The sequence below is a fragment of the Haliaeetus leucocephalus genome, unplaced genomic scaffold, assembly GCF_000737465.1.
Source record: "Haliaeetus leucocephalus isolate CR32 unplaced genomic scaffold, Haliaeetus_leucocephalus-4.0 Scaffold284, whole genome shotgun sequence".
In the NCBI taxonomy this organism is placed as follows: domain Eukaryota; kingdom Metazoa; phylum Chordata; class Aves; order Accipitriformes; family Accipitridae; genus Haliaeetus; species Haliaeetus leucocephalus.
Genome location: NW_010972720.1, coordinates 6,030,486 through 6,043,815, shown reverse-complemented (window position 1 = coordinate 6,043,815; position 13,330 = coordinate 6,030,486). Strand labels below are relative to the sequence as shown.

At 39.0% G+C, this 13,330-nt stretch overlaps 1 protein-coding gene across 1 annotated transcript in view; it reads right to left on the bottom strand.

Annotated features, from left to right (window-relative positions):
* TENM3 (teneurin transmembrane protein 3) overlaps positions 1–13,330 on the bottom strand; it is a 326,450-nt gene that overhangs the window by 12,438 nt on the left and 300,682 nt on the right. Inside the window, 2 exon segments of the mRNA XM_010569981.1 lie at positions 4,106–4,341; positions 5,053–5,228. Of these exon segments, the coding sequence (XP_010568283.1) occupies positions 4,106–4,341; positions 5,053–5,228 (412 nt within the window).

The following is a 13,330-nucleotide window of genomic DNA, read 5'->3' as shown; positions in this document are numbered from 1 at the left end:
TTTCATTGAATTGGCTCTCATTTTTGTACTTATGAAACGAAAATGTCTGGTTTTCTTTTCCTACATTGGTATCTTTGCAATTCTCTGTTCCCCCTCTGCACTGAACCGTATTTTAGTGTTTTCAAACAGGCCCCTAGGATTTCTTTGTTCATCTGTAAACTCTTTCTGTATCTGCTGTGTCTTTTTAAAGTTATTCCAGGTGGGGATAAAACACTGATAACTAATATTTTTCAACACTGTATTTTGCTAACATTTGGCAAGTAGGGGACAAACGGACATACAGCTAGGTGTAGTAAGAATTTTTTTTTAATTCCTTTTCAAGTACTCGATGTATACATTACAAAGAGGTGAAGAAAGATGGCTAAATAACATTCACAAAAGAATAAGAGAAGAGATATCCTGACCAAAGAAATGACTGGAGGATTTTTGCAGTTTTGAGGGCTGCATGTTCAAAAATCCATACATCATGGATGTTGGTACTTACACCCTAAGGCTGATAAACTTCTAAAAGATCAATATAAATTAGATTCATTATTATTGGCATAAAAGATATTAAAGTACTAGTGAAGAGTCATAGGCAAATAATAATAAAAAAATCCTACAAATGCTCAGTTTTGTTTATGTCTGTCTGTCTATCTATCTACATTACCTTTCTCTTTTTTAATATGAAATCACTGGCATGAGAACAATCTGCACTATCAATTTAGGAACAAAAATCATGTTGTCATGTAAATCTTCTAAGTAAGGAACGCACAGTCTAGCAGATGCGGAATAGCTACTTTATCTATTTAATGAGCCATCAAATCTTATTTAAATATACTTTGAAAAATCAACGCTACAAAACTGATTCTAGAAGTAGGTTAAACTGAACTATGAAACATTCCCATTCACTTCCTTTTTGTCTTTTTTTTTTGGACTTCTTCATTTTCAGGTAGTTTTCGTTTAAATTTTCCAACATCTAATATGCACTCATTTGCCTAGTTTCACTCTTAAATCTTGTTTAGCTTTTATTTCTCAGCCTCTCCCACACGTGCCTGCACTCATCTCTGTGTCTCCCTGCCTGTTTTGCTGCTTTGATTTTTTTCTTCCCTTTCTCTCCATCTTCCCTTCCTTATTTTACATTTAATTATGATTTTTATTAATTTTCTTGTCTACCTCTCAGGCTTAGACACTGAAGTGAGAATGGGCTCTTCTGATTTCTGAATTGGCAAAGAGGGAAGGGTGGTTTTATGGTTAAGGCAGATGTCCAAGCAATTGTGGCTAATTTCTTGGCTAAGCACATCCTTCCGGTGTAAATTGCAGCAAAGTACTTAATCTGGCTGTCTCACTGCCTTATCTGCTAAATGGGATAATAACATCCCTTGCCTTCTCACTTTCCATCTGTCTGGTCTGTGTAAGGGCAGGATGCAAGGGGAAAAAAGGGAAATGCCTCTTTCTCCAGCCAGATTCATGCTTCCAGATTCTGCTGACAGAGCTCTTCCATTCAGACATGCGAGCTTTTGGTGAAATTTTGGCTGTGCTTGCATAATCTCGTAATACAAGTGGCAATTATAATAACAACAACAAGTTTTGGTGATATAGCTTCTTTCATTGGACAGTATGGGGCTGGAATAACATATGTCAGCTAAAGTACTGCCTTCAACTGAAGTGTTTCTTAACAACAGCTCTGCTACCAAAATGGTTTTACAGCAAAACTTGAACGTGTTTATTGTGGCTAAGACAGCCACACTCCAAATATATTTGAAACCTCTGGGTTTCATTATGATAAAAATAGTAATTCAGGAAATTTTCAATGAAGAAACACTTAATGACACAAAACTGACTCTCTTGACAGTCCCCACCTACTGTCCTGCTACGTTTCATTAAGTTAGGTGTCCATCTATCCTGCTCTGTTTTAACACCTGTTTTTCTTTCCAATGAGAAGCACGAAATCTGACTGTAATTCCTCCATTAGGAGTAGGGGTATATTGCTGTGCCTTACAGAGAGATTCAAGAGGTAATGTGAAAACCGGGGACCTCTGCAGGGCTTAGAGCATGTCAGGTCTCAGGAGGAGGCAGAGCAAACTCCTCCTTTGAGCTCCCTCATCTATGTTACCCATCCACTCTGGGTGCATCCCTTGAGACAGAGCTCATACCAGTTCCTTTATTTGAGACCCTTGTGAGTGAGGGTCTGTCTGGCCTCAATACAAATGCCCTAAACCCACTCTTTCATATAAAGGACTGTCAGGACCTCTGCCAAAGGCCAGCCTACAGACCAAACATACAGGTCCGGGGACAAAACTAGGTTATTGATCAGTTACAAAACAAGTCTAACAAAAGTAAGATTGACAGAGGATGGTTGAGTTAAGGGAGGGTAATGTAATTCCTAATTAATTTCTTTATAAAGAATACTAGTAGTGGGTAGAACTAATAAAAGATAGAAAACCAAGAGAGTACTTTGTAATGTTAGATACTGCATACACATAATGCAGTGAGTGTCATATATATGAGTACATTTACTGGCAATACATTTTGTCACTGTTTTTTGTCTACGTTTGTCTTCTTTGCAGCAAAATGTTACTGACATATCTGTAGATGGAAATGATGAGCTTCCTCAGTTATTCCTGTTCTTCTTTCTGTTGTTTTCTTTCTCTACTTTCCTACATCCCCGAACCCACTCCAAGTGACATTTCTGTAGTATCTTCCCATGTAAATCAATTTCAAAAAACCTTCCCATTTTTTTTCTTTGCTGACAAGTTTCTTTACTTTTTTTTTTTGAGGCATTTTTCTCTTATTAGCCCATATTCTCCGCCTGCCCTAGTTCTCCCATTTATGCATATGCTTTTAATTACTATTTTATTCTAATCTATAATCTCTCACTTTCCCCTCCATCTTGTTAAATCATTCCCTCTTCTCTGCTGTTCCTTTCTTCTTGTTAACTCTTCCAAATTAAAGTTGCCCATGACATTTGTTTCACCTCCTCTGCACTTGAATGCCAAAATTTTGCTTCACTTTTGAGAGCTGGACTCATGGTGATTTGTTTCAATGCCAAAACAAAATGCCATTGGTGTGGTCATTTTATTTTCCCTTGGGCTTCTTTCACAAATGAATTGGCAGGTATATTATCCCACTGTTCTATGTAATGACCCGCCTATGAACCAGAACCACAAGGATGAGCTCCAGAAACATGGCTTCCTTTTCCTTATGCATGTAAGGCAGCCATAGCTAGGTACAAGTATATTGTTCTTAAGCAGCAGCTACTGTGCATAGTCTTTCTTCCTTCTTGGAAAAAATCCATTCTTCTTGCAGAGCAAGTGGCAGAGAGGAATAGAAGGTGTATGACAGCATTCCCTCTTTTCTTGTCCCGAAGGAAGATATAAAATATTGTAAGATTTAAAATGGCATGTTACATCTTAGAAGTTGAGTGGTCTGAAATTACTTGCCTTCACTTGACATATTGCCTAGGCCTTATTTTTAAGAACTGGGTTCAGTTCTAATACTATGTCAGACCTCTGATCTGGTCTTGAAATGGTCTCCTGGCAACCCAATTTTAAATGCTTAATCTATGTTGTCTTTACCAAATGGCTGTCATAAATCATAGTTTGCTTCCTACTTATATTTCACCCACTGTATAGGAAGAAGAAATGCCAACAAAATGGTAAAGACATATGTTAGAGGAATATGCTGTACACATGCACACACAGTTAAACCCTTTCTACCACAAATAAATATTAGTACAATTTTATTTAAAATAAAAAAGAAAGAAAATCCTCGGACTGTGCTAACTTAAGGTAGAGTAATTTAAAACAAGATTCAAAATGAGGTGTGTGAATTCAGTACCAGAAACAAAAACAGTGAAGGAAAGCAGAAAATTGTGCTTTTATTCCAATTCATTCTAATGCATTCCGGGCTAACAGTAACAGTTTAAAGTCCACAGAAAAGAGCAATTAATACGGAAGAACAGCCAATAAATGAAGTAATAAAAGCAAGTACTTCCAGCTCTACAGTAAGCTTGTCTACGGTAGATATTCTGTGGTTGTTGGATGGCAATACCTACAGAAATGTATTTACATTTCCTCTCACTTAATGAGAATGCAGTAGATACCACACATGCTCGCATGCTTACCCGAAGCTTTCGGCCAAACACATTGACTTTTCCCTGGGCTTGCTCTTTCCGGAATCGCCACTCCACCAGGTTCTGCCCATTCTCCCCCGGGAGGGTCATGTTTCTCTTTGCTACTGTTGGGTTGGCAGTGCCAGCCAACACGTGCGGCTCTGTCTGATAGTGTGAGTCCAGGCCGCTGGCATACAGGATTCTCAGTGAGCCGTCATAACCAATCTGGTAGCTATTTCTTAACTGATCTGAAAAGGCAAAAAAGAGAAGCACAGGTTACCTACCTGAGTTAAGAGTCTGCCTTTGTCCTGTACACTTTATGCAGTATGTGCATGTAATGTCTTGACTTCACATAACTGACCCAATGGTAAAAAACACCCAGGGTGAGATTGGTAAGAGTATCTGTATCACATGAGAGCACAAATGCCTTTGGCACATATCTTCAAAGTCGCTTAAACACTTCAGAAAATCCCACCCTCACAGTATATTCTTTAGACTGGCAGAAAACACATTTTCTGCTGTTTCATTAGGCATTTTTGGCCTAATTCTAAGCATACTATGACTACTGACTTTTGCAAGGATGTGGCTGCTGGAATGTCACATGCTATTTTAAAGCTAAAATCTTACTTCATGCTATTTCTACACTTACTTCCCTTTCAATCCATTTCTCTCTCCTTTCCAAGATTCCCTTTTAATGCAAAGTAGGTATTCTGACTACTTCCCATAGCTGTTTACAAAAGCTATTTGGTTAGAAAACATATTTAATTCTACTCTTTGGAACTCCTTCTTTCTCTGAACTGTTCTTTCTATAGGTGTATAAAAACATGTATGTTATCACCCCTTCCTCCAAACTCTATGCCTCTAAAGTTTCCCTCTAACACATCCGATTGGAGCTCCTTGTACCATAAGAAAACAGTTTTCAGGTTAGTATCTGCTGAGAAATCTTTTGTTTACAGTACCTTGAACCATGGTATAGAAGGAATCAATTGATGATAAGTTGGAAGTGATGCTGACATCTTCCTCTCTGCTGGATGACTGAATGTCCACTGTAATGGCCCTTTCCATTTCCCCATGAAGGTTAGTGACAACTCCAGTTGGGAATGTAACATTTGTTAGACGGCCCTCGCTATCATAGCTAAGAAAAAAAGAGTCCAGAAATGATACACAGCAGGAACAAATTGTTTTCATTTACAAGTAAAATGAACAACAATACCAGCTACTCATATTGTTAATGCGCGTTTGCTTTTTTGTGCATGGGATAGGCACAGCAAAGACTTCAAACGTGCTTTGAAGTAGTCAAAAGACTGCTTAACATACAGGAGCCTCAATGGTGATAGCAAGAGCAAACAGATGGATCTTCAGCTCTGCATATTATTCTTTGAAGTGTGACCAGATCCTGCTGCACATCTAATTCTCCATTTCAAAGGCAGCATATTTATTGGTGCTAAATTCCATAGCATTCTATACTCACTCCCTATTATTGGGCTAGATTTTGCTGTTACTGTAGGAATCCTCAAAATTTTTCATAAAGAGGGTAGCTTAATAAGAGTGTCTCTTGGGCCTTTCCTATTCAATGATTATGCAGACCACCTGCCCTCCTGTTCCTGACTGCTTAACATCCCTTGTATTATTAAGAAAAAGAATCTGGTGTAATATTTAATCTACTTAAGCTGCTTGTAGCTGGAAATCAGAACAGCTAGCATATATAACTCGTTAACTGCCTGTGGATCATAGTTTGAGAATTGTGGCATAAGCCATGCAGGAGATGTTTTTTTTCTGGCTCTACTGACATTTCTTTAAATGAACAGCTATATATCCATTTAATATGAATAGGTAGATACAATTTCTGTAATTGAAATAGACCCATGACATCTAAACCATGTCTTTTCCTATGCTGTGTTAGGTATACTCCATTGGTACAAGACCTGAGACCATGCTCACATCCAAACATGCATTGTGGTCCCAGTATAGAGAGGTAAAGCATGATGTGAGCTTCATGGCACAAAACTGCCTTTAAGATTAGCTCTTCCAGTACCACAGCCTCGATTTGTCAGCCTAGGTGTTCAGCTGAGGCTCCTTGTTTAGAAGTACAGCCTGCCTGTACCTGCAATGGGGAGAAACAAGTATCCAAAGGGTGATTCCAGGCCCACATATGACCTGTTTGTTCTCAGAAGTTTTCCATCCCTCTCCTGTGGCTGTGTAGTGGGAAGCTGAAGGAAGCTTTAGTCTCTTAAAGTAACTAGAACATGACCCTGCAGGTCCTCACAGTGCGCTAGACATTTCATGCTTACAATTATCATCAAATTTGCTCCTTCTGGGAAAGAAATGCAAAAACAACAACAAAAAAAACAAACCCAAAAAAGCCCCAAGCATATCACTGAGGCTACAGAAACTCTTTTTCTTAAATTGAGAGAATTAATTCCAAACAGTTTTAACCCACAACACACTAACGTTCTCTGAACAGCATGAGTACTGCACAGCGTTGCTGTAACTGAAAGGATTAGGTTAAGAAATGTTTTTTTCCAGTTTGCTTACTCTGTAGATTTGACAGCTTTTTGCAAACAGTCATTTCCATCCTTTTAACACAGTTGATTTCCTTTGTTTATATAAGACTTTCACTTAGCAACAGGAAAAAGAAAAGAATGTTTAAAAATCAGAAACCATACTGCAAGCCAGGGAAATCAAGTGGGGAAACTTATTTTTTGAAGTTAAGTACATTTCAAGATAATGGCGTTTCTTCCAGTGTGTTTCTAGCCCTAATTTTGGCTCTTTTTCACATACTGGACTTGGCAAGCCGAGATACTGCGTTTATGCATGAGACCGAAACAAACATACCAGTGTTCCTTGTGCATGAATGTGACTGCTAGCCTATTCATGACCTTCAGTCTCATTCCTCAGTTCCATAAACTTATTTTATTTTCACGCACAACTTCCCTTTTCAACTCCCAGGGGAATGTATATTGTGCAATTAGTGTCCTTTTCTATTTTCTGCTTTCTGTTTGAAAATGGTATCAAATTATTTTGTTGGGAATTACTTGCGTCCTTTGATTCCAGTAGCCAAGTACTGGTTTTTATTTCAAACAATGATTACTAAAGCCGCAGGTGAGATTTCCCTGAAAGAAGAACTTATCAGAATATTTGTGAGAAATTAATTGTCATATTTCTGAGTATACCACTTGAGTTGGAAAATGTTACACATCAGTAGTATTCAGTAGTGTGTGGCTTCACTGCAGTATGCAGCGCTAAACACCACAATTCTTGTTTTATGCATACTTGCTTCCACATTATTATTTTTTGACTCCATGCCTGTGGTTCCTGAACTGGTCTCTTCTTTCACGAATACATGAAAGCACATCATGAGCCTGAGATAAGCAGCTAATATTATTACAGTGTGGGAGAGTTCAAAGATCAGCAAAAAATCATGCTACACATTCATGTTCTTAAAAACATGACTTTAAAGCTGCAAGAATCTTAAAAGCCACGATTGCTTGGTTCAGGCATCCTAGTGCATGAAGAAACTGTGACTGAGATGTGAAAGGTAAGAATAGGATTTCTCATACTTTTATAGGCAGGAACAAAAAGAAGGGAAATAGGTCTTTCTACAATTTACTACATATTCCATTTTATGATGGATTGTAATGTGCATCCTTCATTTTGTTCACAGCACATCGAATACTAAACTTACTTTATACTTGGTATCTTTTTGCCGACAATGAAAGCCTTATCAATGCTCAGCATAGCAACATCACTCATACCTTTGGGCATTCCTCTGCCATTTTTCTTATTACATCCAAATATCCTTGCATTCTGCTGCCAAGGTGAATTTATTCATCCAAGATTGTCAGTTTTAGACTGAGAGACTTCTTTTACCTGCCTAGTGTTCTAATATTGAAATTCCCCTAAAAGGAGTGAGATCTAAAGTCTAGAGGGCTAGTGCCTATATTTGGCATTTCACAGCCTTTGATCTTTTCATCCAAACACAAGCTCAGGCACATGTGTTACCACAGAACCCTCTGATCTTTCTCCTGTGCCAGGCTCCACAGCAAAGCCGTTCAACCAACGTCTTAAATTCCTCAAGAGCAAGTTGCACATAAACTTTTCAAGAATCTAAACAGGAACTTGCTCACTGGGCCTGACCGCATGTGCATTAATCCCATCAACTCATTTCCATTTGCATTAATGTAATGATCTTCATATTTGGTCAATAACTACAGAAGACAGCAGCAGGGGCAGCTGCCACCACCTAGCTGAAGTTCCCCTTAGATTAAATTCTTTTTCTTCTTTAGGATGACCTGCCACTCCAGATAGTTCTCCCCTTCTGCAGTGAGAATCTCAGAGATAATGATTATCAGCTTCCCAGATTCTTGACCTTTTGCTCTTCACCTGCTGGAAGTCTCTCTTCCATTGTTCATCTCCTTTAGTTTTAATTACATTCCTTCCCAGACCATTTTCTGTTCTAGTCTATGTAGGACACTTCACTTTGCAGTGATAACTTCCTGGTAAGCCTTGTCAGTGATGGAAATGCCCCATTTTCTTTATTTCTGACTTGTTTCTCATGTGCATTGTATCTTAGTTTGGAGCACATTTAGCTCAACCCCAACTTGCAGAGCATTATTAATGTTTTATATCAGAAGTTACTCCAACATAAAATAGGGAGCTGTAGAACTGAAGTGTATAGTAAAGGTTGCTGCTACAGCCAATTGCTAAGTTATGACTGATACTGTTTTTCCACAGACCTCTGCAGCACACTCCCTTAACAAAATAAATCCTGTAATTTTTTCTTTTTTTTTGCTATTGTAAACATGTCAGGTTGAAGAGCAAGGTACGCCAGTTCCCGCACATTTCAGATAACAAGACATACAGTGCAAATGTGTATTATGCATTTCTTTAAAGACTAGTTACAGATTATACTATTAGTTGGGATACTGTAATAGAGAAATGAGGCATGAATGCATTTCATGTATAATTTTGACAGTAAAATGGAAAGTACTGTTACATTCTCACTCAACACACATCAGGCATTTCCTCTATGCATCTCAAATTATGAAGAGTGGCTAAAAAATTTATGGAACATTACCCTACTTGTTTCAAACTATTCGTTGGAAGCCTTATATACCAAGGTGCTGCTTCCTGGCAGGTGAGAACAGAAGGTTCAAAGTTGACTTCCAGAAGTGCAGTGTGCTGTTGTTTTAGGTGTGTACTCACTATGTCGACACATACTGAAAAATCTGTCCTAACCTGGCAGTGAAATGTCTCCTTCAGCTTGTTGAGGCCACGAAGTTCACATTTACATAGAAGACCATTATATTTAACATTAAAGAGTGTCAGTTTCCAAATACATTCTTTTCACTTAGCATACTGCAAGTTTAGTCCCTCCCAAATAGTGAATTCACAGTTGGAAAACTACAGTAAAGAGAAGCCACCTTGATAGGGTATCACTGCATTGCTAAACCAGTAACAAAATCGTTACTTTGCTGATCAAAAGGAAACAAACACATAGTTCATATACCATCACTTTTGTTCCATTTCATCACCCCTGCAGAGCTCTCCTGTCCTCTACTGGTTTAAAATAGGGCACGGCAACTTACTGGGAGCTCTAGTTCTGACCATCTTTAACCATTATGTGGATTGTTGAAAGAGAGGAAAAGACTCTCAACTTCAACATAATGAAATTTGTTAATTTTCTCCCTTTACTTCATTTCTGAGTTGCTTTCCTCATTTTGACATGCGTTTTTGCTTTTTATTTGTCTGAAGAGTGACTGAATGAACTTGCTAAGAATGAAAAAAGTAAAAATAATCTATAGATGCATGGATACACAAATGATTTTTTTTTTTTTTGGCGTTTCTTCTTTAGTCTCATTGAAATACACACTTCAGTGGATCCATAACTACTTATTTATAACCTGCCTTTTAAAAATAGTATTCATTGAAATACCGTATGCACATATACCTTTATTTCCACACAGTCTATGTGACATCTTAAAAGGTTTAGCATTCTTGCTTGCAAATTCACAATACAAATATAGTTTAATATTTTGGGTTTCCTGATATAACTTCCTTTTGAGATATAACAGATATATTTTTAAAAAACTGAACCATAAACAATAAGATAGCTGTATGTCTTGCTAATATTGTTTTGGTTTGCTTAACAAGAAGAAAGCAAATGTGTCATAAATGACAATTTGATGTATGTTAGTAGGCTTGTAAATTATGACAAGTGGATTTATTTAATTATTTATTTTAATTCGACTATTGTCTAAGAAGGGCAGCATTCTTCCTTTGTTCTTATCTGGAATATTGTTAAGCATGATAAAAAAATTCAATATTCTTTCCAGTCTTACAGAATTTTGAATATATGGAAAAAAAGCATGTTTCCTTCCTTTCTCTTCCCTTTCCTTCCTGCTCTACTCCTTTTCCCTTTCCCTCTCCTTTTCCCTTTCCTTTCTGCTGTGCCTAGGTCTGAGAAAATAGTGGGTGAATAGGAATTACAGAAAATACGTGCAGGAGTGATTCTAGGAAGGAGCTGAAGTAAACTGCAGCCCAAAGTCCAATTCTGGACAGGAATTTATCTACCTACTTGTTTTTTTTAATGGAATTTGGGCAGAAAATGCAAGCTCACAAAACCACAGAGGCGGGAAGGGCATTAAAAGTATTAGTATCAACTAAATTTCTCTGTCCCGCTCAACCAAGTGTCAGACAACTCAAGCTTAAATTTGAGCAGCTGGTTGGCTTTTCCTGTTCCTTTTTCTGATGGCTGCCTTCCACAGGGAAAGGGTCTTTATGCCGTTTTCATCTGGGAGAGTCTTATGCAACTGTTTGCACAGCTGGTTAAATAATTCAGGTAATGGTCTTTTATCTTAGCAATGCGGTCAGGACGAATTTTTCAGCCCAGGATTAATGAAGAGATTTCCTCAGCTGGAAAGTGACTGACAATTTCTCTTTTCACCTTCTCCTGTTGTAACTGCAGCTTTTGAGGCTTTTTGTGTGTGTCTATTTTGTCCTAACGTTGAAAGGATAGTTTTTGGTCTTTTTTGTAAACTGGCATTCAGCACACCAGACGTGAACAATTCACCTAAATAGGCCATTTCTTGGCAGCCATAACTCATCTGCAAAACAACAGGCACACTCTAAACGAAAATCACTGCTGGAAATGTGTCTGTTGGAAAGGGAGCTCAAAGAAATGAATCAACACCTTCCCTCTTGATAGCTCGCTCACTTCTGTACGGAGAAGTTTTTGATGCTCATTTTCCACTTCATCGCACAACCAGGCAAACAAGCGCAAGTTCAGTGCTTGTGCTGCAGTAAGATTGACCACCTGCACAGTCTAATCCAAAATTACTTCCAGAGACAGGTATTTGGGGGGAGCGGTGCTTTGCAGTGAAGGAAGCAATACATGAATTTATCATGCTGGGGCCGCTTCTTTACTTTTTGCCAGAAGACTGCCAAACTTCTCACTCATTCCTGTACGGTGTTGCAGTCCTCCCACACTGTGCTGTTTGCTGCAATAAGCACTGCTGTGTATATTCTTTGTAAGGATTCACAAACCCAAGAACTCTTGCATAACTCGCGTTTCTGACACACACCTTACGTGCACAAGAACCTGCACAAAGAAATGGTGTTGGTGATGATGGTGCTTTCTGAAGAGCAGGAAGAACAACTCCGGTGTACGCGCGAGGGGGAAGGGATGCACCGGGAGCAGTGGGGTGGAGGCGGTGTGGCTTAAATGAGAGGGGTTATCTGGGGATGGAGCAGCTCCCCAGGGCTGGGGGTGCTCCTCAGCAGCACGTACTCCTTTGAACTGAGTGCAGCCAATTCAAGAGCAGTTGAAGTGGGCTTGTCCTTACGAAGATGAGACAAAATTACAGTAGCCAGGCTTTTATCTACCAGACCTCAACACTCATCCCCCGCTTTTCAACTTCCCTCTAATGGGGATTCACTGCCCCCGAGCCCCGCAGAGTCTGCAGGTGCCAGACTGGTTTTTGCTGGGGTGTGCAGAGCCAGCTTCTCCCCTGCAGCAGCTTCCCGCGCCTGGTATCTTTAATCTCAGGGCTCCTCGAGGCTGCTGGTTTGTTTCTGTGTCACTTCCCCCCCCACCTTCTTAGCTCATCTATTACTGTACAAATAAACTGTGTGCCTTGTCGATGTAAGTACTGGAGTATGGCCTTTCAAATAAAAGAAATGTTGGTGTATATATACTTTGTATGACAGATTGTCTGTCCCTTGCTGTAAGGTCTACTTACACTGCCAGAGCTGAGTGCGTAGGCCTTGAGTGAAAAAAGGACGTAAGGCTGGTCTGCTTGGCCAGACATTTTGTTCGCAGAGTAAGTGGTAATGTTGCTTTTTTCCCCTTAATTCTTCTTTTTTTTTATTTTTTTTTTTAATTTTGAAAGGTAAAAACTCCCTGAAGGTGTTTTTACAGGGTTACAAGAAGTGGACATACTGAACTTAGTAAATTGCCTTATGTTTGAAAAGTAAATTAGCAAACGGAAAGCAAAATCATATTGGTGTATTTTTTTTTCTTTTAGGACAGTGGAATACCAAGGTGGTAAACAAATATTGCTAGATTCAGGTTATATGGTTAATTTAGAATAATATTCTTACTCCTTCAGAGCATGAGTCACACCCAACCAATGCAGCCTTCAGAAGTGACAGACGCTCCCCTCTTTGGAGGGAATGAGGTAGGACTTCCAACTGCATGTGCCTTGTAGGCTCCCTAAAGAGCTGATCAGTCTGGCCTCACTAGGGACATCAAGGATGACCAAATCTCTTGATGAGGCTTGAAAATGTGTACTTGAACTGTGTGTTCAAGTACAGCATGACTAAAAAAGAGAGAGCTGCCTTTTCATGTGCAGTGCGGAGCTGCCCTTCCACCCTCACCACACCTGGTCCTCAGTCAAGTGAGTGTAAAGGAGAGTGAGCTAGCTTGGCTATAGCCTCCCTGACTTCTGTTTGACAAAGAAAATTAACATGGGACAAGAATATTAACATGTCAATAACTGAACAAATGGTATTATTAAGTCCCTGATAAAAGCCAGAAGTGAAACGGATACTTCCAGGAGCCTGAGCAGAGCTGACTGGATTGACAATGCAGGACATTTATGTCGTTAATAGGAACAATACTGTTTTTTTGGTGAACTATCCTTACTTCTAAGTGCTTTCCAAAACCACAGAGACATCACATGCTGATTTTCTTGACAGAAAACAAAGCACTTCTTCCATTCTCATACATGTAAGATG